At 50.1% G+C, this 20,416-nt stretch overlaps 2 protein-coding genes across 7 annotated transcripts; one reads left to right on the top strand and one right to left on the bottom strand.

The window, feature by feature from the left end:
• Window positions 1–670: 670 nt before the first annotated feature.
• On the bottom strand, window positions 671–3,289 carry RPL8 (ribosomal protein L8). 2 transcript variants are annotated; one of them, XM_084907176.1, is made up of 6 exons: window positions 3,199–3,289; window positions 2,808–2,954; window positions 2,586–2,727; window positions 1,949–2,167; window positions 1,073–1,188; window positions 671–863 (listed from the first exon to the last, which is right to left on the bottom strand). In XM_084907176.1, the coding sequence occupies exons 2-6, from the start codon at window positions 2,943–2,945 to the stop codon at window positions 705–707; spliced, it is 774 nt and encodes a 257-aa protein (XP_084763302.1). In that variant the 5' UTR covers window positions 2,946–2,954; window positions 3,199–3,289; the 3' UTR covers window positions 671–704. The 2 variants fall into 2 exon arrangements, with proteins under 2 accessions (XP_084763302.1, XP_084763303.1); XM_084907177.1 differs by having other exon boundaries at window positions 3,097–3,203.
• A 122-nt stretch (window positions 3,290–3,411) lies between these two features.
• On the top strand, window positions 3,412–19,433 carry ZNF7 (zinc finger protein 7). Of its 5 annotated transcripts, XM_084907140.1 has the most exons (7): window positions 3,843–4,040; window positions 4,374–4,669; window positions 5,945–6,170; window positions 6,271–6,315; window positions 6,692–6,818; window positions 9,530–9,646; window positions 14,764–19,432. In XM_084907140.1, exons 3-7 carry the CDS (start codon window positions 6,081–6,083, stop codon window positions 16,518–16,520), a joined length of 2,136 nt encoding a protein of 711 aa, XP_084763266.1. In that variant the 5' UTR covers window positions 3,843–4,040; window positions 4,374–4,669; window positions 5,945–6,080; the 3' UTR covers window positions 16,521–19,432. The 5 variants fall into 5 exon arrangements, with proteins under 5 accessions (XP_084763267.1, XP_084763266.1, XP_084763265.1 ...); XM_084907141.1 differs by lacking the exons at window positions 3,843–4,040; window positions 4,374–4,669 and adding an exon at window positions 3,412–3,597; XM_084907142.1 differs by lacking the exon at window positions 3,843–4,040 and having other exon boundaries at window positions 4,180–4,669; window positions 9,533–9,646; window positions 14,764–19,433.
• The last annotated feature ends 983 nt before the right edge of the window (window positions 19,434–20,416 follow it).

The raw sequence follows: 20,416 nt of genomic DNA, 5'->3' as shown, positions 1-20,416 counted from the left end.
CAGTGGATAGAGCATCTACCTGCAGACTCAGGCACATCCCATGTTCAGGTAGGTGGTCATCATGTAGTGCCCTGCAACCCTTCTCACTGGCTCACAAGGGATTCTTGGGTGCCCTGGTCCTAATGGCTGATGGGTTAAGGGTATCCCTTTATTTTTATTTTATTGATTTTTCAGAGAGAGGAATATAGCCAGAAACATCTATGAGAGAGATACATCGAACAGCTGCCTCCTGCACAACTACAACCCCCACCGGGGATGTGCCTGCAACCAATGCACATGTCCTTGACTGGAATAGAAACTGGGACCCTTCAGTCCACAGACTGACGCTCCATCCATTGAGCTAAACAGGTTTTGGCTAGGGTCTCACTTTGATGCCTGCTTAGCAGCCTCTGCCACCTTTGACAGAACTGGCAGAAAATGTGGGAAAAGGTATCATTAGCTGTGGCCAAACAGGAAGCCCATGAAAGTTCTGTAGCTTCAGACATCCACACCCTCACCTACTTTCTCCCACGCCCAGGACACATGTCCATTTGTTGGATGCTCCAGAGATTCCAGGAACATGAAGGTGTGATTGGATTGAGCACACACCCCTCCCCCCACCTGAGCTGCTTCTGTTCAAGTTGTCCTTCCCAGAACACCTCCCTCTGAAACCACAGACAGCACAGCTTAGTGGCAGGAAAACAAACTTTATTGAGTCCACCGCCCTAGTTCTCTTTCTCCTGTACAGTTTTGGTTCCCCGTAGACGCCCAGTCCGGCGAGCGGCAATGAGACCCACTTTTCGGCCAGCAGGAGCATCTCTGCGGATGGTGGAGGGTTTGCCGATGTGCTGATGGTTGCCACCTCCAAATGGATGCTCTACAGGCTGCAGACAAAGGGAGGTAGTGTTAACGTGTGGTGATCCAATCTATCTAAGGGAGAGGTTGGGGAAGGGGCTAGATCAAGAGGTCTATACTATACTATGAATTGTCACCCAAATTCCCCACCTGAAGGGGAGATCCCAAAGGACCTGCCTTCCCAGCCTCAGGCCCTGTATCCTAAATACTCCCCACTGCCTATTACTGGGCTACTTACGTTCATGGCCACACCCCGCACACGTGGCCAGCAATTTCTCTTTGCTTTATACTTGTGGTAGGCACGTCCAGCCTTCAGGATGGGTTTGTCAATGCGGCCACCTCCAGCCACCACACCTGTTGAGGATAATTGGAAAATTCAGAAAGGTGCATCATATTCTCTCATCAGACAGAATATTCCCTGCCGGTCTTTCTCAGCACCCCAACACCTGCACGAATCACCTTCTCTGTATTGTCATATTCACAGAAGTGCCAGTAACACTTGGCAACTACCACCCAGAAACCCCCTAGTAACTGACAGCAAGCCACTTCAGGCTCCATGGGATGCCAAGCAACACATATACCCATACCATGTCACCTGGAATGCCTATCTCAATCCAGGTTTCTCCAGGGAAGCCCTCCCGGTAACACATCTGACATGGGCAGGTCACTCAACCTTTGAAATCCAACGTGATGGCTGAACCACCATACTGTATCTTGGCCAGCTTTACCACAGGGCTTGATGTCAAACAGCACAGTGAACAAAACCTGGATGCAAATCCTTTGTAATACACACACTGGGCGATTTCATGGTAATCAAACATCTCTGAAAAGGTTGTTAGCAGGTGAAGGTAGGGGCAGGAACCAAGAAAGTCCAGGTTATGAGAATACAGACAAGTCCAGTAGGTTAAACCTGGTCTACTTTAACTCCCACCCTGGAATGAAGCAGGTTTCACTGTGCCCAATTTTCAAATATTACAACTCAAAAACTATGTATATACTCAAGCTTACAGAGCCTACACTATTGAGTGGGAAGTTGGGTTCCAGGGCCAAGGTGTACCGGTTTGCTAGCTGTTCACAAGCAACTAAAAACATTCAACTGCTGCCTGCCACTCACCGACCACAGCTCTGTTGGCAGAGGAAATGACCTTCTTGGATCCCGAGGGCAACTTCACTCGCGTCTTTTTGGTCTCTGGGTTGTGGGAGATGACCGTGGCATAATTTCCAGAAGCCCGGGCCAACTTGCCCCGATCACCAGGCTTCTCCTCCAGGCAACACACGATGGTGCCCTCAGGCATGGTGCCCACGGGGAGCACATTGCCAATGTTCAACTGAGCTGCAAGGGAGAGCATACAGGAAGTCAGTCAGTATGGTGAGATGGCACTTTGGAAAAAAAACATTTTTATGGGTTTCAGAGGAAGGCAGAAAACCATGAATGAGAATCATCCATCAGCAGCCTCACCCCACTAGGGATGAGACCACAACCCGGCAACTGCCCAACCAGAAACCAAACGGTTACCTCCTGGTTCATCGGTCAATACTCAGTCTGAAACAGCCGTATGGCAGGTTAGTGTTTTTAACGACTGCTGGCCAGAGGCAACGCAAATCCACTCCCTCCTCAAAACACCCCAAAATGGCCACTGCACACAGGTTATGTTCGACACGGCAGGGTTCACCGTGGGGCTTTTTCCTAAAAGCCTAGGGGGGGAACCTCCCAATGCAACCCCATTCTCCAATCGAAGCACGAAACTTACCCTTCTTGCCGCAGTACACGAACTGGCCGGTGTGGATGCCTTCGGCGGCAATGAACAGCTCCGTCCGCTTCTTAAAACGGTACGGGTCCCGGAAGACCACCTTGGCCAGGGGGGCGCCGCGGCCTGGGTCATGGATGATATCCTGTGGGCCGAGGCGGCATGAGCGTGGGGAACGAAGCGGAGCGCCCCAGGCCCGCCCCCGCCCCGGCCTGCGCACCGCACCTTCACGATGCCCTTGATGTAGCCGTGTCGCTCGGCGAAGTCCACGGCGCGGAGACGCGCGGCGCCCTTCCGGTGTTTCACATGCGCGCGGAACACGGAGCCAGCGCCTTTCCTCTGCCCACGGATCACGCGGCCCATGGCGGCAGTCTGCGGAAGCCTCACGGTCAGCGCCGGGGGGGAGGGGGACACGGACACAGATACTCCCGCCACCCGGCTTCAGTGCTCCTTTTTCCCAGGATCCATCCTCCAGTTCCTGGCCCCCTTCGAGCCACCACCCCCAGCTCTGCACCCGGGAGTCATCTCAGGAGTTGGCCTAGGCCCTTCGTGGGCCTCAGGGCGGCGGATGGCGGCGGATAACAGCGAAGCGGTAGCGGGGGAAAACACTACTTACCTTCTGCCTAGCGCGGCGGAAAGAGGATCCTCGGCGCTCGAAAGCGGCCTTATCTTCCGGGGCGGGGCATAAAACACTAACTTCCTGTCAGGCGCCGAGGCCGCAGGCGAAGTGCACCCTGGAACCTGTAGTCTTACCCCTCCGCCCGGGCCTCTGCGCAGGCGCACTGGAGAGCCCGCAGCTCTCAAGCCTCCCGATCGTCCAGCGAGCGGGGCCCGGGAGAAGGGTAGAGGGGCGCCCCACCCGCAAAGAGGACTCTCGGAGGGCCGGCAACCCCCCTGAGCGATCGGAGAGGCCATGAGGGCTTGGGTGGTTTCTTCAGGGTCACGCTGCCTAACACCGAGCGCGGGGTCGGGGGCTCCAAGCTTGGCCTGACCAGGTCCCCTTTAAAGGAAACGAGTGGAGCCAAAACCGGTTTGGCTCAATGGATAGAGCATCGGCTTGGGGACTGAAAGGTCCCAGGTTCGATTCCGGGCAGGGGCATGTACCTTGGTTGCGGGCATATCCCCAGTAGGAGGTGTGCAAGAGGCAGCTGATTGATGACTCTCTCTCATCGATGTTTCTAACTTTCTATCACTCTCCCTTCCTCTCTGTACAAAATCAATAAAATATTTTTAAAAAAATAAAAAAATAAAAATAAAGGAAACGGGTGGGTAGGTTCGGGGAACGTGGTTTACAGTAGGAAGACCGGGGTTCAGAAGACAGAGGGCAAACGTCCGATTTCTGCGGAGGAGGAGGGGCAGCCAGCCAGTAAATGGGGAGAGCAGAGCTGGGGTTCCATGGCCAGGACGAAGGGGGAATGGGCGAGGGAGCATGATCTCACCCAGAACCTGCGGGAAGGGGTGAGTGGGATTTGAACCCGGAAAGGGAGCAGCTATGGATGGAGGTGGGGGTCTTAGCTGTGGAGAGGGGGCTTCCCGAAGACCCAGAGGGACAACTGCAGGGCAGGGAGGGAGGGAGGGCAGAGGCAGTGTTGTTTTTTCCAAGTCAGTTTTTGATGGCTGGTAGCGAAGGTGGCCCCCATAAGCCAAGGTTTCGGGCTCTGTCCCAGGTAGGGCACTTACAAGATTCAACTAATGAACGCATAACTAAGTGAAATAACAAACCGATGTTTCTTTCTCTCTCAACTCAATGAAGAAGAATATATATTCTCAGTTTTATTCTCCTTAAACTAGAGTGAGTCTTTATAAGAGAACTTCTTTCTCTGGGCTCGGCCCCGACCTACTTCAACGTTGGCCCCGCCCCCATTGTTCCAGCCCCGCCCCCGGCTGGGGCACCGCCCCTCCCAGGGCTCTGCACTCCCCGCGCTCTGGCCCCGCCCCTTCTCAGGGGACCAGCCGGGAACAAACGAGAGGGCCGAGCTTCCTAGCCGCCCAGAGGGGCCGGAAGCCAATTGGACAGCTGGCCCGGGTTTCGAGGCCTGTTTCCGGCGTCATCGCACACTCGGAGCGCCCGGCGGTCCTCCGGGTGGGTGAGTTGCGGCGCCCGCGCCCTCCCCTGGAGCGCCTTCGCGGGACCGCGCCCGCCCACCTCCAGCACAGCGGGCCCTCCAGCAGAGCGGCCCCGCGCTCCCTCCGCAGCCTCTGGGCGGGGAAGCTCGGGCGGCGCGACGCCTTGGCGAGACCCGGAGCGCCTGACAGAGGATGTGGCGGAGCTGCGGCCGCCTCGCCGGCGGAGGCGGGAGGGTTTGGGGCGAGTGCTGCAGGCTCCAGCGCGGCCTTCCCGCCAGCCTGCTCCCGAGGGATCCTGGGTTCTCCTTCCTGCACGACCACTGTCTCCAAGGGCCTTCCTTCCCCTCACGGCCCGGGGAAGACCTAGTATTAGTGTCTGGAAGGGCTGTTCCTTGCGTGGGTGGGAAGTTTGCCTCTCAGGGCTGCCGTTCTCTGCGTGCACACGGCCTGGGGCATCCCCCCACAAGCCACTTAAAAAAATATTTAAAAAAAAATTATATATAACCAAGGTACATGCCCTTGACCGGAATCGAACCCAGGACCCTTCAGTCCGCAGGCCAACGCTCTATCCACTGAGCCAAACCGATTTTGGCAACACAAGCCACTTCTGACCCAGAATCTCCTCACTCTGACTTACCAGGGGGACATGGGGAGAGGGCAAAGATTACATGAGGGGTTCCTGTATCCAATTCTCTTTGCCCCACGATTCATTATCAGACTCTCAGCTACTCTGACGTCCGGTCACAAAGCGATTCCCTGTGATCTGGCCCAACTGGCTCCTTTGGCCCATTCCTTCCTGCCTGAGCCCCTTTGCAAATGCTGGGCCTGTTGCTTAAGCACCTTCCCTATCTCCATCTCCTTGGCCTAGATAACTCCTCCAGGAAGTCACCCATCAGAGTAAGTCAGGGAATCCTACTTTATTCTTTAAATTCTCATCCGAGGATATTTTTCCATTGATTTTTAGAGAGAGTGAAAGACAGAAATATCAATGTGAGAGAAACCCATCAATTAGTTGCCTCCTTCGTGAGCCCGACCAGGGTCGGGCAGGGGAGGAGCCTGCAACCAAGGTACATGCCCTTGACCAGAATCAGAATTGAACCCAGGAACTTACAATGCTTGTTCAGTGACTTGTGAGGAACCCTTGGATCCATAGGCCAACGCTCTATCCGCTGCGCCAAATCGGCGAGGGCAGAGTATCCTACTGTAAATGCTTTCGTAGTTCCCTGTATGTGGGTGTCCTCACAGTTCTAACGTTGCATTTATTTGGGTGGTTACTAAACTTTTTTCTCTACTAGACTGTGCTTCGTGAAGGCAGAGCCCTTGTGCATTGCTCACTGCTGCATCCTGTTGCCTGGTTGAGCACCTGGCACAAGTGGCAACCACCCCCTAAGTGTCCGTGGAGTGATTCACAACCACCACACGCTCTGAAAGATGAACGAAGCCTCAGGGGACATATGCTCAAGTACTGTGGCTGCTTTGGTTTCCCCCTGTGTCCCAGCCAGAGACTACCGGGAAATGGAGGTAAAGGATCACAACACAGTGCCCCCTGTGTTGTCCTGGATGTCAGGGGTGGTGGGGCCTCCAGCATCCTGACCTCTGACCCTTTCACAACTGTCAACAGGTTTCTCGACCAGGACACATGGATACTCACCCACCAAGCCTCATGGTAGGAGTCTGACTGCCTCCATTCCCGCACTCTTCTTATGAGGGTTCTGTCATTTCCTCTGGGTATCCCTTCTGTCCATTGTGCCTGCGCCTAGCTCATGCTATAGCCTCTTGCTGTGGCCCATCCCCAAGGTAATGAGCAAACCACTGCCAGGACTCGGGCCTGCCTGAGGCTCTCTCGAGTGGAGGGTTGTAGGTCCATGTCCTGGGTCCCTTCCCTCCTCCATACTGCCCCTGTCCTTGATTTTAGAGCCAACGGCTCCTGGTGGCTGTCTTGCCCAACCCTGTGGTCCACATTTCTGAGACACACTGTGAGGTGGCCCCAGAATAGGGCTGGCACCCAGCAGTCCCTGGGGTGCTGGTTTGTGTCCTTTCAGGAGGCTGTGACATTTGGTGATGTGGCTGTGCACTTCTCACGGGAGGAGTGGCAGTGCCTGGACCCTGGCCAGAGGGCCCTCTACAAGGAGGTGATGCTGGAGAACCACAGCAGTGTGGCGGGACTAGGTGAGCCTGCACCTTGGGACCCCTCCCCCTGCGTCGTAGATCTGCACCTGCCTAGCCAGGCCTCTTTCATAGCTGGGGATATGGAGGCCATGTGGTCAGGTCCTGACCCTAGCACGGGTCATGGTGAGCCAGCCAGGCTCCTAGATTTGATCACGTCACAGGTTTAATCCTCACATGGTATGTGGACTTCTGGGAGGCAATACAACCTCCTTCTTGTCTCTGCTAAGAGATTAACTTTTAAGAAATAGAATTCAAACTAAATAGCTTCCCCCCCCCCCCCCCCAATCATTTTTAACCTCTGGAGGAATCTATATAGATGGAGTGAGTTGAACTAGTCAAATTTTTTAGAGGAGTCCCTGTGAAACACCTGGGCCCTGGGGAAGCCCTTACTTCTTTCATGGTCTGTGGTCCAGCTAGCTTGTGAATCTCTCCTTTTGTCACCTTTGTCATTCCTAGTTTTTGCACAAATTCATCTATTCCCTTGGATTTTTCAATTTTCAGCATGTGTTTACTCATAATACCCTCCCTCTTTACTTTTAAGCTCTGTTGTGTTTGCAGCTGTTTCCTTATGTAAGTTTTTGGCAGTGTCTTGATTGGTTTTGCCCTAAGACTGTTTATTCATCATTTCAAAGAGTAAGGTTTTGGTTTTGCTCACCTTTTGGGGAGTGGTGTGTGGGGCTCCTTATTCTATATTTCACTGAATTCTGCCAGTTTTTATTATTTTCTCCCTTTGTTTGTATTTGCTGTGTTGTTTCCAATGTCGTGAATTTACAGTTTACCTCATTCATTTGTGTTCTACTGTCCTTATTTTTAGTAAATATATTTAAAATGTAAACTCTCTTTATATACTATTTCAGCTGCATCCTACAGATTGTGCCAGTTAGTAAATGGCTACTGAATCTCCAAATGGCTGATAGTTTTGAGCTGCGTGCTATGGTTACTTTCATGTTCTATTGCATTTTGGTGTATCTGTGTTCTGGGGTCCTAAGCACTGCATCATGACACCTTCAAGGCTGGCCCAAGCATGTTTCTCTGAATGTTACACGTGTGCTTGAAGAGAACACATGTTTCCTGTTCAGTGTAGGATACCGCCTGCACTTGAGGCCTTCAACCTGGGATCTCTCTGCCTGCCCTTCTCCACCCCCATGGTCGGGAACCTGAGGGATGGGATGGGATGGGATGGGAGCTCACCACACTGATGCCCGCAGCAAGGGGCAGATGGCTTAGAAGGAGGCTGTCAGTCGGATACCCACAGATCTCCACCGCTTCCAAGGCTGCCTAGCTCCCTTTGCGTTGTGCAAGGATGCACGACTGGGGGTATCTGGGTGAAGACTGGACCTCATTGCCTTCTGGTTTAAAGTGTGTTTTGTTCATTGCTTTATTTTTGTTGTTCTTTTGGGTTCATTTTTTTCCTTTTTATAAATTTTGTTTATTGATTCATTTTTAGAAAGAGGAAAATAGAGAAAAACACATTGATTTGATGTTCTGCATATTTATGCATTCTTTGATTGATTCTTGTATGTACCCTGACTGGAGATCAAACCTGCATCCTTGGCCTATCAGGACAACACTAAGCAATTGAACTACTCAGCCAGGGTGGGTTTTTTGTCCGTTTGTATTTTTCTTTAAAATTATATTTTATTGATTTTTCACAGAGAGGAAGAGAGAGGAACAGAGAGTCAGAAACATCAATGGGAGAGAAACACTGATTAGCTGCCTCCTGCACACTCCCCACAGGGGATGTGCCCGCAACAAAGGCACATGCCCTTGACCGGATTCGAACCTGGGACCTTCCAGTCCGCAGGCTGACATCCACTGAGCCAAACCGGTTTCGGCTGTATTTTTTTTTTTTTTTAATGTATTTTATTGTTTTTTTTTTACAAAGAGAGGGATAGTTAGAAACATTGATGAGAGAGAATCATCGATTAGCTGCCCCCTGGACACCCCCTAATGCAGGGGTCTTCAAACTACGGCCTGCGGGCCACATGCAGCCCCCAGGGGAGTCTGATCCTGCCCGCCAGGTTTTTTGGGCAGTGAGCGCAGCCAAGGTGTTACAGTAGGAATTAGTAGTTCATATAGTCCGGCCCTCCAGCTCTCTGAGGGACCGTGATCTGGCCCCCACTTTAAAAAGTTTGAGGACCCCTGCCCTAATGGGTTGTGCCCGCAACCAAGGTACATGCCCTTGACTGGAATCGAACCTGGGACCCTTCAGTCCACAGGTTGACGCTCTATCCACTGAGCCAAACCGGTTTTTTTTAAAATAAGAGTTTCTTTGACCCAAACTGATGATCTATGCTGAGAAGCAAGATCTCAAATGCTCCTGTCCTGTTTCTTAATCACCCCTACCTCTTGGAACACATGCACGCCCTCTGAACTGAGGGGATTGCTGGAAGAGCCTCGCTTTTCTCTTCTTGAAGCACAGCGGCCTCTTCTTGGCAAACTCTTGGGTGACAGGGTCCACGGGGGATCTTTGCCTTGAAGCAGGAGGGAATGGGCTGGGAGTCCAGGCATCCCTTGCTGTCTAGCCTCAGGAGCTGGACTGAACCAGACAGAGGGTCCATGTGCCCAGATCATAACCCTATGATGCTCCCTTTAGAGACTCTGCCTGTGCCCAGCAGCCTCCCACCCTTTACTCTTGGAAACCAGGGGGCACTGAGTCCTGAGCTGCATTCCCAGCAGCACCAATGTGGTTTCCTTTGTCACCTTGACAGCAGGATTTCTGCTTTTCAAGCCTGAGCTGATCTCCCGGCTGGAGCAAGGGCAAGAGCCATGGGTCCTTGACCTGCAGGGAACAGAGGCGAGAGAGGCACGAAGGACCCTCCAGACAGGTAAGGATTGGTCCTGTGCATAGAATCTGACCGGGAAGGCAGATGCTAGAGATCACTATGCAGTTTGTTTTTAAACCACATCTTATTAAGTCTCTCATCTTACCAATACTCTTATTAAGATACAAACATGGATGCAGGAGAAGGAGTAATCTTGGTTCTGAGCAGCTTCTCGGGTGAACATCTTGTCACTGGTACTGTTGAGCTTCCTCCAGACCTTCTGGGATCCCAGATGACCCTAGCCTCTCAGGTCAGGCTCAGGGCTGCCATAACAAAGCACCATACCCTGGAGGGTTGAGTTGACAAAGATTAACATCTCACAGTCTTGACACTGGCAGGGCTGTGGCCCCTCTGAAGTCTGTAGGGGAGGGTGCTTCCAGCTTCTGGTGGCCCCAGGTGTTCCTCTGCTTGTCACAGCGCACTCTTCCATGTCTGTCTTTCCAAGGACAGCAGTCATTGGATTAGGGCCTCCATACTTCAATGTGACCTCATCCTAATTGACTCCATCTCTAGGGTCTTGTTTGTAAATAAGTTAATATTCTGAGGGTCTGGGCTGGAGCCTCAGCACACCTTTTTTGGGGCACAATCAGTTCATAACAAGGGCCTTCCTGTCCAGACCTCTTTCTGACCCTTTCTAGGAAGGTGTGAAGCAAGCATGCAGCCGCCTGGCATGAGTTTGACATGCTTGATGTAAAGGGACAGATTGGCCCAGTTAAAACCCAGCCCTCATGTCACATTTCCAAAATGGAGAGATATTTTAAAAATATATATATTTTATTGATTTTTTACAGAGAGAGAGGGAGAGGGGCAGAGAGTTAGAAACATGGATGAGAGAGAACCATCAATCAGCCGCCTCCTGCACACCCCTACTGGGGATGTGCCCACAACCAAGGTACATGCTCCCTGACTGGAATCGAACCTGGGACCCTTGAGTCAGCAGGCTGACTCTATCCACTGAGCTAAACAGGTTAGGATGAGATTTTTTTTAAAAGATACCTGTTTTTACTGATTCAGAGAGAGGAAGGGAGAGATACAAACATCAGAGGTGACAGAGAATCATTAATTGGCTGCCTCCTGTAGGCCCCACACTGGGGATTGAACCTGCATCCCGAGTATGTACTCTGACTGGGAAATGAACCATGACCTCTTGGTTCATTTCAGTGCTTAACCCCTGAGCCACGTAGGCCAGGCTGGCACCATGGCAGGAGAGCCAGAGCTCCTTAGTAAGTGATTCCCATATGGAGGTGACCTTCCTGGTGGTTAGGCATCAAGAAGACTTCCCGCCGAAACTAGTTTGGCTCAGTGGACAGAGCATCGACCTATGGAATGAAAGATCCCAGGTTCAATTCCAGCCGAGGGCATGTACATTGGTTGGAGATACATCCCCGGGGCGGGGGTGGTGGTGGTGGTGGTGCAGGAGGCAGCTGATCGATGTTTCTCTCTCATTGATGTTTCTAACTCTCTCTCTCTCTCTTCCTCTCTGTAAAAAAAATCTATAAAATATATTAAAAAAAAAAAAAAAAAAAGACTTCTCTACAATGAGACTTAGAACTGCTCCCAGACCTGGATGTTCACGGCAGAGGACAGTCTTGTGGATGACCGTTTGTGGAATGTGTTAGAACATGCCCAAGTGTGATATTGTTGGTTGGTGCAGCTCATAGTCCAGGATCCTCTTGTCATGGGAGCGGGCAGGGCCTGCAGCTGATACTTCACAGCCGGCCCTGTCCCAGGTCAGTGTCATAGTTGCATTGGTGAGGACAGAATTTAGTCCGAGTGCCAACTGCAATAGGTCAGAGTACACTGAGAGCTAACTCAGCTTCCACTTGTTTAGAGGTGACGGAGCCAGGCATGGGGTGTGATGGATCACAGAAGAGAAAGGCAGGTCCATGTGACACACTTGGCTTGCTGATGGGCCCTGCTCTTGGGAGTTGGCTGGAACAAGCATCCTCCAGTTTTCTCAAGCAGATGCTTTAAAGGGGTTGGTGTTGCCGAAACCGGTTTGGCTCAGTGGATAGAGCATCGGCCTGCGGATTGAAAGGTCCCAGGTTCGATTCCAGTCAAGGGCATGTGCCTTGGTTGCGGGCACATCCACAGTAGGGGGTGAGCAGGAGGCAGCTGTTCAATGTTTCTAAACTCTCACTGATGTTTCTAATTCTCTATCCTCTCAATTCCTCTCTAAAAAATCAATAAAATATAGTAAAGAAAATAAAAAAATAAAGGGGTTGGTGTCATCTTGGGGATGCAATGTGGAGCTGTTAGAAGACTTGCTAGTGTTTTGTTCTTCATACCAAGGGGGAGGCCTGGTTGAGCAAGCTCAGAGGAGCCTGGCTGGGCTAGAGAGGAGAGGGTCATTGCCAGAGGAGTAGTCCTTAGTAAGTGGGAACAGGAAGAGATGGGCTGTACTGTGTGCAGGTGTCTTGTGACCCTGAGGGAAGGACATGTGCATGTTGAGCCAGACAGGAGCCTGCTGGCTGTATATAGGAGACTGTTGCTAGGGATGTGGCATGTAAGGAGGCAAGACCTTTGTAATGTCACTAACTGCTGCTTGCAGACTTGGCTGCAGGAGAGAGGGAGGCAGACACTAAGGCAGCCAGGTGGGCTTGCAGTGTCCTCATCTGGCTGCAGGAGGCCCTGGCAGTGCTGACATCCTAAACTGCTCTCTCAGGGCTGTTCATAGGGGCCTCTGCCTTGAAGCAGCATGCAGAGGAAATAGTACTTGTCTGTTTTATGTCTCTATGGCTGCTCCTGCCCTGTTGGTCGAGCAGGTTTACCAAGGTTGTTTGCACAGAAACGATAAACAGTGAGGAACAGGCAGGAGATGTCCCACATCTTAAGGTCAGAGAGATGTTGAAAAAGTGTGTGTTTGGTGGAACAGACCTGGGTTTATTCCTTAGTCTCTCATAAGCTGTGTGACCATGGGTGAACTCTTTAGCCTCTCTGAGCCACACACCCCTTATCCACTACTGACCTCACTAACTTGCATGCAGCCTCTTCCATACGCCAGGACTGACATAGAGATGGGTCTCCATTGCTGAAGCACTGACGTGAGGTGTCAGGAGAGCCCTGTCACTGGGTCCGCAGTTTCACTGTGGGACAGACCTAGGCTAGTGAGGGGCTTGGAGGTGATTGGGGATGACAGGGTCCGACTTAAGCAAAGACACTTCCTGGGATTGCAGAGCAGGAAGGAGGTTGAAGCTTATATGGAGAGTCCAGCGGGTAAGTTAATGTCAGGAAGGCTTATGTGCGCTGGCAGGGTAGGTGGACCCCCTAGAAATGCACAGGAAGGAGAAATCCATATGGGAAAGGTGAGGCGCAGACTGGAAAGGGACATGATCAGGTGTCAAATTGGAGAGAGGGGACTGGAGAAAGCAGAGTTCTGGCCTTGAGATGCACTCAGAAGTCCAACCAGAAGACAGGCCCATTCCCAGCCCTTCAGCCTCACCCTTAAACACCTTTCATTAGCTTTCCTGCCTTGTCTTTCTTAGCACCTGCCCATACCTCTATTTTAAGTTTAAAATTCATCTTTTTTCCTCACTACCTACTCTGACCTCTCAGCCTAAATCTGCCTCTCAATAAACACCCCCCCCAAAAATAAAAATAAAAATCAGGCTCACTTTCTTTTTTTGCTGGTAATCCTCACTTGAGGATAGTTTTAAAATTGAATTTTATTTTATGTTATTTATTTATTTCTTTAAATATATTTTATTGATTTTTTACAGAGAGAGGGATAGAGAGTTGGAAACATAAATGAGAGAGAATCATCGATCAGCTGCCTCTTGCACATCCCCTACTGGGGATATGCCCGCAGCCAAGGAACATGCCCTTGACCAGAATTGAACCCAGGACCTTTTAGTCCCTAGGCTGACACCCTATCCACTGAGACAAACTGGTTTTGGCTTTCAATTGAATTTTAGAGAGAATGAAAGCAGGGTGGGGGAAGACAGAAACATTTCTTTGGGAGAGACACATCGATTAGTTGCCTCCTGTATGCACTCCAGCTGGGGCTGGGATCAAGCCTGTAACTGAGATACATGCTCTGTCTTTATATATATATATATATATATATATATATAGAGAGAGAGAGGGAGAGAGGGAGAGAGGGAGAGAGGGAGAGAGGGAGAGAGGGAGAGAGGGAGAGAGGGAGAGAGGGAGAGAGAGAGAGAGAGAGAGAGTATTTTATAGATTTTTTACAGAGAGGAAGGGAGAGGGGATAGAGAGTTAGAAACATTGATGAGAGAGAAACATCGATCAGTTCACCTCCTACTGGGGATGTGCCCACAACCAAAGTACATGCCCTTGATCAGAATCGAACCTGGGACCCTTCAGTCCACAGGGCGACGCTCTATTCACTGAGCCAAATCATCTAGGGCACATGTGTCAAACACAAGGCCCACGGGCCAAATCCAGCCCGCCAGGCCTTGCAATGTGGCCCGCACTGCGCTGTCATCACTGCACTCCGCTATCAGTTTATGACATTGTCAGTTTATGACTGTTCAGTAAACCATTCGGCCCGCCATTTAGGCTGGATTTTAGATTTTGGCCCCTTCTCTGATTGAGTTCGACACCCCTAATCTAGGGTGTAGATTCTTTATGGACTTTTCTTCATACCATTTCCCCACAGAATGAACCTCTACTGATGTAGCCTCCTGTTGGAGAGTGGCTCTTAGCGCTCAGCTGAGTACACTGTGGTTACATGAATGTGTAAAAGAAAAAGTATGAATGAAACCAAATTTTGAGAACTGTCAAAGGTGTCAAGTTTTTTTTTTTTTTTTAATATATTTTATTGATTTTTCACAGAGAGGAAGGGAGAGAGATAGAGATAGCTAGAAACGTCGATGAGAGAAAAACATCGACCATCTGCCTCTTTCACACCCCCTACCGGGGATGTGCCCGCAACCAACGTACATGCCCCTGACCGGAATCGAACCTGGGACCTTCCAGTCCGCAGACCGACGCTCTACCACTGAGCCAAACCGGTTTCGGCAAAGGTGTAAAGTTTTGATAGTGTCTTTGCATGTCAGGTGTCCTAGAAGGGAGCTCAGTTCCTAGTGATAATCCCCACCTCAGCCTCTGCCCTGTGAGCTCGGGAGAAGTAGCCTTATCGTGCCTGTATGTTTCAGATTCTCCAATAAGCACTGATGGTGAGCAGGCTGGTGAAGATGTGCACTTGCTAAAATCGGAATCCCTGACAGCGATGGTCAAAATCACCCCTTGGGATTATCCTCAGAGTCCTGGATTTGATCCTGAGGTCTGGCCAGAGAGTAAACTAAGCTCTCTCTTTCAGAAACACCACTTGCACACAGGGACTGTGGCTTCCAGAAAGACCTCTGCTAAGGAGGATAAGCAGGGACATGTCAGCCTGGGTTGTCAACCTGAGAAAAGTCAGGAGGTTGCTGTAGACGGGCCATCTCGAAGATGCGATGTGTGTGGCAGCAGTTTCAGATTCATGGCTCTGCCTCACTTTGGTGTACAGAAGAAATGTAACAGATGTCAGGAGTGTGAGAAAAAGTTGTCTGATTGCTTTAAGGGGAAACATCAAAATAACTGCCATGGAGAAAAGCCATATGAGTGTGGGGAATGTGGGAAACTCTTCAGGTTGTGCTCACAGCTTAATCAGCATCAGAGAATCCACACTGGAGAGAAACCATTCAAATGCATAGAGTGTGGGAAAGCCTTTCGCCTGAGCTCAAAACTTATTCAACATCAACGAATTCATACTGGAGAGAAACCCTACAGGTGTGAGGAGTGTGGGAAAGCCTTTGGTCAGAGCTCCAGCCTCATCCACCATCAGAGGGTACACACAGGAGAGCGGCCCTATGGCTGTCGTGAGTGTGGGAAGGCCTTCAGCCAGCAGTCTCAGCTGGTCAGACACCAGAGGACTCACACTGGAGAGAGGCCCTACTCATGCCAGGAGTGTGGGAAGGCCTTCAGCCAGAGTTCAACTCTGGCTCAGCACCAGCTGATGCACACTGGGGAGAAGCCTCCAGTTCCAAAAACCCTGGATGGTACCAGCCTCGTTGCACACCAGAGAATCCACGCTGCAGAGAAGCCGTTTAAATGTGATGAGTGTGGGAAGGCTTTCAGGTGGGTCTCTCGGCTTAGTCAGCACCAGCTGATTCACACTGGAGAGAAACCGTATAAATGCAACAAATGTGCAAAAGCCTTTGGTTGTAGCTCACGGCTTATTCGACACCAAAGAACTCACACTGGAGAAAAACCTTTCAAATGTGATGAGTGTGGGAAGGGCTTTGTCCAGGGCTCACACCTGATTCAGCACCAGAGAATTCACACCGGAGAGAAACCCTATGAGTGTAGTGATTGTGGAAAAGCCTTCAGCCAGAGTTCAAGCCTCATTTACCATCAGAGAATCCACAAGGGAGAGAAACCCTACGAGTGCCTGGAATGTGGAAAAGCCTTCAGTATGAGCACACAGCTCACAATTCATCAGAGGGTTCACACTGGGGAGAGACCCTATAAATGTGGTGAATGCGGGAAAGCCTTTAGTCAGAACTCAACCCTTTTCCAACATCAGATAATTCATGCTGGAGTAAAGCCCTATGGATGCAATGAGTGTGGGAAAGCTTTTAGTCGAAGTTCATACCTTATTGAGCACCAGAGGATTCACACACGTGCCCAATGGTACCATGAATATGGGGGCACCCTGGAGGGTTCTACCCATGTGAGCCGTAAAAAAGTTAACACTGTAAAGAAACTACACAAGTGTAATGAATGTGAGAAAATATTCAGATGGCGCTCCCATCTCATTATACATCAGAGGATTCACACTGGAGAGAAGCCTTATAAATGTAATGAATGTGGCAAAGCCTTTAATCGGAGCTCAAGGCTCACTCAGCATCAGAAGATTCATATGGGATAGACCACCCATTTTTTTTTTTTTTAAATATTTTATTAATTTTTTACAGAGAGGATGGAGACGGATACAGAGCCAGAAACATCGATGAGAGAGAAACATCGATCAGCTGCCTCCTGCACAGCCCCCACTGGGGATGTGCCCGCAACCAAGGTACATGCCCTTGACCAGAATTGAACCTGGGACCTTTCAGTCCGCAGGCGGACACTACCTTCTGAGTCAGACCGTTTTTGGCCACTCACCTCTTTGTGTGTAAGTGGGAATAAACCCACACCCTTAACCTACTTAAATTATATGGGATCATTGATACTAACAAGCTAGGAAGTAAAGACTCAGAATTGATCTTTTAAAGTATTCAAGTTTATACAAATGTTTATTGCTGGGAATCTGATTTTAACCCAATCCATAACCCAGTGTCCCTTGCATCAGGGGAGTCCCGTGTAGAGTTCTCAGTGCGCACAGGGATGACCCAGGTTCTGCAGCTGAGGCCTGAAGTCCTATGAGCTCTGCCAGATGAGATGCTCAGTATCTTCAGCACCACTATGCTCAGACTGGCTTAAGCAAGGGTGTGAGAGCGTGCATGCACTGAAATCAGAAGAGGAGTATTTGGAATTCCCTTCTGCCTTCACCTGACTCCTTTAAACCTTTTCCCCAATTAGCAGCCCAGGCATGCAGCCACCTAGGGTCAACGTGAATTTTCATATGGTCCAAGCCACTATGATTATTCTGACTGACAGGCTGGGCCCATGTTCATTCACTTTCTCTCTCAGAGCAGTTTCTGCCATGGAGGACACTGGATGAGATAGACCTGCCGCACTGACCCCCTCCCTGTCCAGTGTCCTGGATTCAACAGTTGGGAGGGAGTCCAGAGACCAGGGGTCCACTTGAGACTGCTGACCTTTGGTAGCATTGCCACAATCGGAGGGGCAATATTTGAGATGCTTTCATTGCACAGTGGAGGAGCCATTTCCTCCATATGTGTCAGGTATCCCAGAGGGGGACAGGTTAGTCACTTCAGGATTTGCTGTGACACTTAATTTGGGTCACCATCACACTGGTTTGGTCATGCCCACAGCAGGTCCCCAAGACCTTGCCGCTTCTATTGTCGTGCATGGCATAGCCCGTAGCAGGCTATGGATTTGAGTCAAGTGGAGAAAATGATTGCTCGTTCCCATGTTTGTATTAGGAAGTTTCTCGAGCTTTCTGCAGTTGTTGGGAGCAGTGGACTTCAAGGTGTTTGAGTTTATTTGAGTTTGTGTTTCCCGCACATGGGTGGAGCCAGTCAGCCTGATTATCAACTGCTACTGCTTATCCATCACTGCCTGACAGGTCCTCCACCTCTTGCCAGGATGCCATGAAATCAGTAGGCGCATCTCTCTAGTCATCCCTACTCTACCCAGAACTTGTGTCTGGAATGGTCAGTGCCAGAGGGTCAGGGACTTCTGTACATTATGCAGAGATTATGCTCATTGCGTCCCCACCTCAACTGCTGTGCTCACCTATGTGGTCACTGCTGACACTTCTGGATGGGTGTGCCCAATTTGGAAGGGCCGTAAATATTTTAGGCCACCCAATAATGGTTCTGGAGCCAGGGTCCTGAGTGGAGAGGGCACACTTGCCATCTCCTGGCACTTGGTACTGTTGTGCACTGAAGGGCCTCTCCATTGGACCCCACCTCCCTTGTCTACTCCTGGGTAATGAGGGACAAAAGGATGGAGTATTATGTGGGTTCCTCCAGACTCCAGCCTGGAGATGATGCTCTTTCTTAACAGTAACTGCAGGCCAGAGACTTCTACCTTAAATCTCCTTCAGTATTTGAGTCTGCACAGCTATGTTCCTAGATCAAGGGCTGGTGAACCCAGTCCAAGACCTGATTTTGTGTGGTGCTGGGGTGATAATCAAGCACTGAGGCCATAAAACTGGATGTTTTGAATGCCTACCAAGCAGACCAGATGTTTTGAAATATTCTGTCCTTTTTTAAAAAATACATTTTTATTGATTTCAGAGGGAGAGAATAGAAGTATCAGTGATAAGAGAGAATCATCTATTGGCTGCCTCCTGCACACTCCACACTGGGGATTGAGCCCACAACCTAGGCATGTGCCCTGCCTGGCCCACAAACCCCGACCTAGTTCATAGGTTGATGTTCAACCTGAGCCCCGCTGGCCCAGCTCTACTTTTATGCTATATTCCCCAATTTGGGCTTCAGTAAATACCAACTCATTTTAAGGATTTCCAGCACTGTTTAAGAATAGTTTTAAAATACTTTGGACTTCTCTTATTGAGTCAATAAAACCCATAATTCTAAGCTGGTTGCTTTTATTCTCAATTATTAGGTTGAGCTTTGGTTTATGATGTTGGATTGTAACCATTTTGAGGTTTATGGAAACTTCCCAAAGTGTTTGCGGCAAGACAGAACCCGGTGAGTTTACACACCTGTATCCCCAGTGTGTGTGACTTATACTCACACCCCAGCAAGTTTGTTGAATGAGTGAATGATGAATTTGAGGAGTATCCAGGCTTTGAAGTTGAGAAGTCAGAGCCCCACAGAAGATGAACAACTACCAACTAGTATAGGATTTAAATAAAGTTGATACAGCTGAAAGGTAATTTTCCAGGTGCATCATTCCCTGGGACAAAGGTGGGAAAGGCCAGCCTCTGTCCTCATGTCCAGGTCCATGATGATCAACCACAAAGAAGGGTAGACGATTCCTTTGTAGTCTGGGTGAATCCTGTGGGTGTACGGGGTCTGCCCACTTCAGCCTGATGAGAACTGAAAGTTAGAGCTGACACCCACTTACCAACGGATTTTGTACGATTCTGGAGTGAAGAATAGTTTTTAAAAAATTGATTTGAGAGAGGGGGAGGAGGGCAGAGAAACACTGATTTGCTCCACTTTTTTTATATATTAATTGGTTGATTTTTTAAAAATATATTTTATTGATTTTGTACAGAGAGGAAGGGAGAGAGATAGCAAGTTAGAAACATCTATGAGAGAGAGTCATCGATCAGCTGCCTCTTGCACACCCCCTACTGGGGATGTGCCCGCAACCAAGGTACATGCCCTTGACCGGAATTGAACCTAGGACCCTTCAGTCTCCAAGCTGACGCTCTATCCACTGAGCCAAACTGGTTTCGGCTTTATTGGTTGGTTCTTACATGTGTCCTGGCGTCATCAAACCTGAAACCTTGGTATATTGGAACTACGCTGTAACCAATTGAGCTACCTGGCCAGGGTAGGATGGAGAACATCTTAACCATCTGTTCCTAACTGAATGACAAAAGGCACAGACCATCTTGTGGTGGGAGGGGAGGCTGGTGGGTGCCCCCACTTACCTGGGGTGAGGTGGTGCTGGGAACATATGGCACGGGACCAAAAGCTGTGCCTCAGAAATCCCCCTTCCCCAGTCTGCTGACCCTCTGGTAACCCTCAGAATGGACTACCAGATTAGTCACAGCAACACAGCCATGGAGATAGCCAGAAACTTCAGCTGGTTGCACCACTGTTCTCTGTGGCCTGGTGGGCAGAAAAAAGGTGTGAAAATCCCAGTGGTTACCTTCTATTTGAAGATGCATCTCCAAGTGTCTGTCCAACCCCTGCTGTAGGGGCTGCTGAGAGGCTTGAGGTGGGTTCTTGAGTAACAGGTCCATTCCCCTCCTCTTCCTACCCCCCCCCCCCCCAAGTCAGTACAAGGGTGGCCAGGAAGACACCTTTTCTCACTGCCACCAGGTGCATAATTTTGAGCCATGGAGTCCCAGCCACAAGGTCCCACAGTGGCAGTGGAGCTTTTAGCATCCTGATGGAGCACACAGGATGGGCTCAGACCCAAGGTCTCCATTCCTGATTGCACTGGACAAACGCCACTATGGTAATCTTGCACACTAGAAGCTCCCAGGTATCA

Source organism: Pipistrellus hanaki (genome assembly GCF_964339955.1).
Source record: "Pipistrellus hanaki genome assembly, contig: scaffold_41, whole genome shotgun sequence".
In the NCBI taxonomy this organism is placed as follows: Eukaryota; Metazoa; Chordata; class Mammalia; order Chiroptera; family Vespertilionidae; genus Pipistrellus; species Pipistrellus hanaki.
This window is presented reverse-complemented; position numbering and strand designations above follow the sequence as displayed.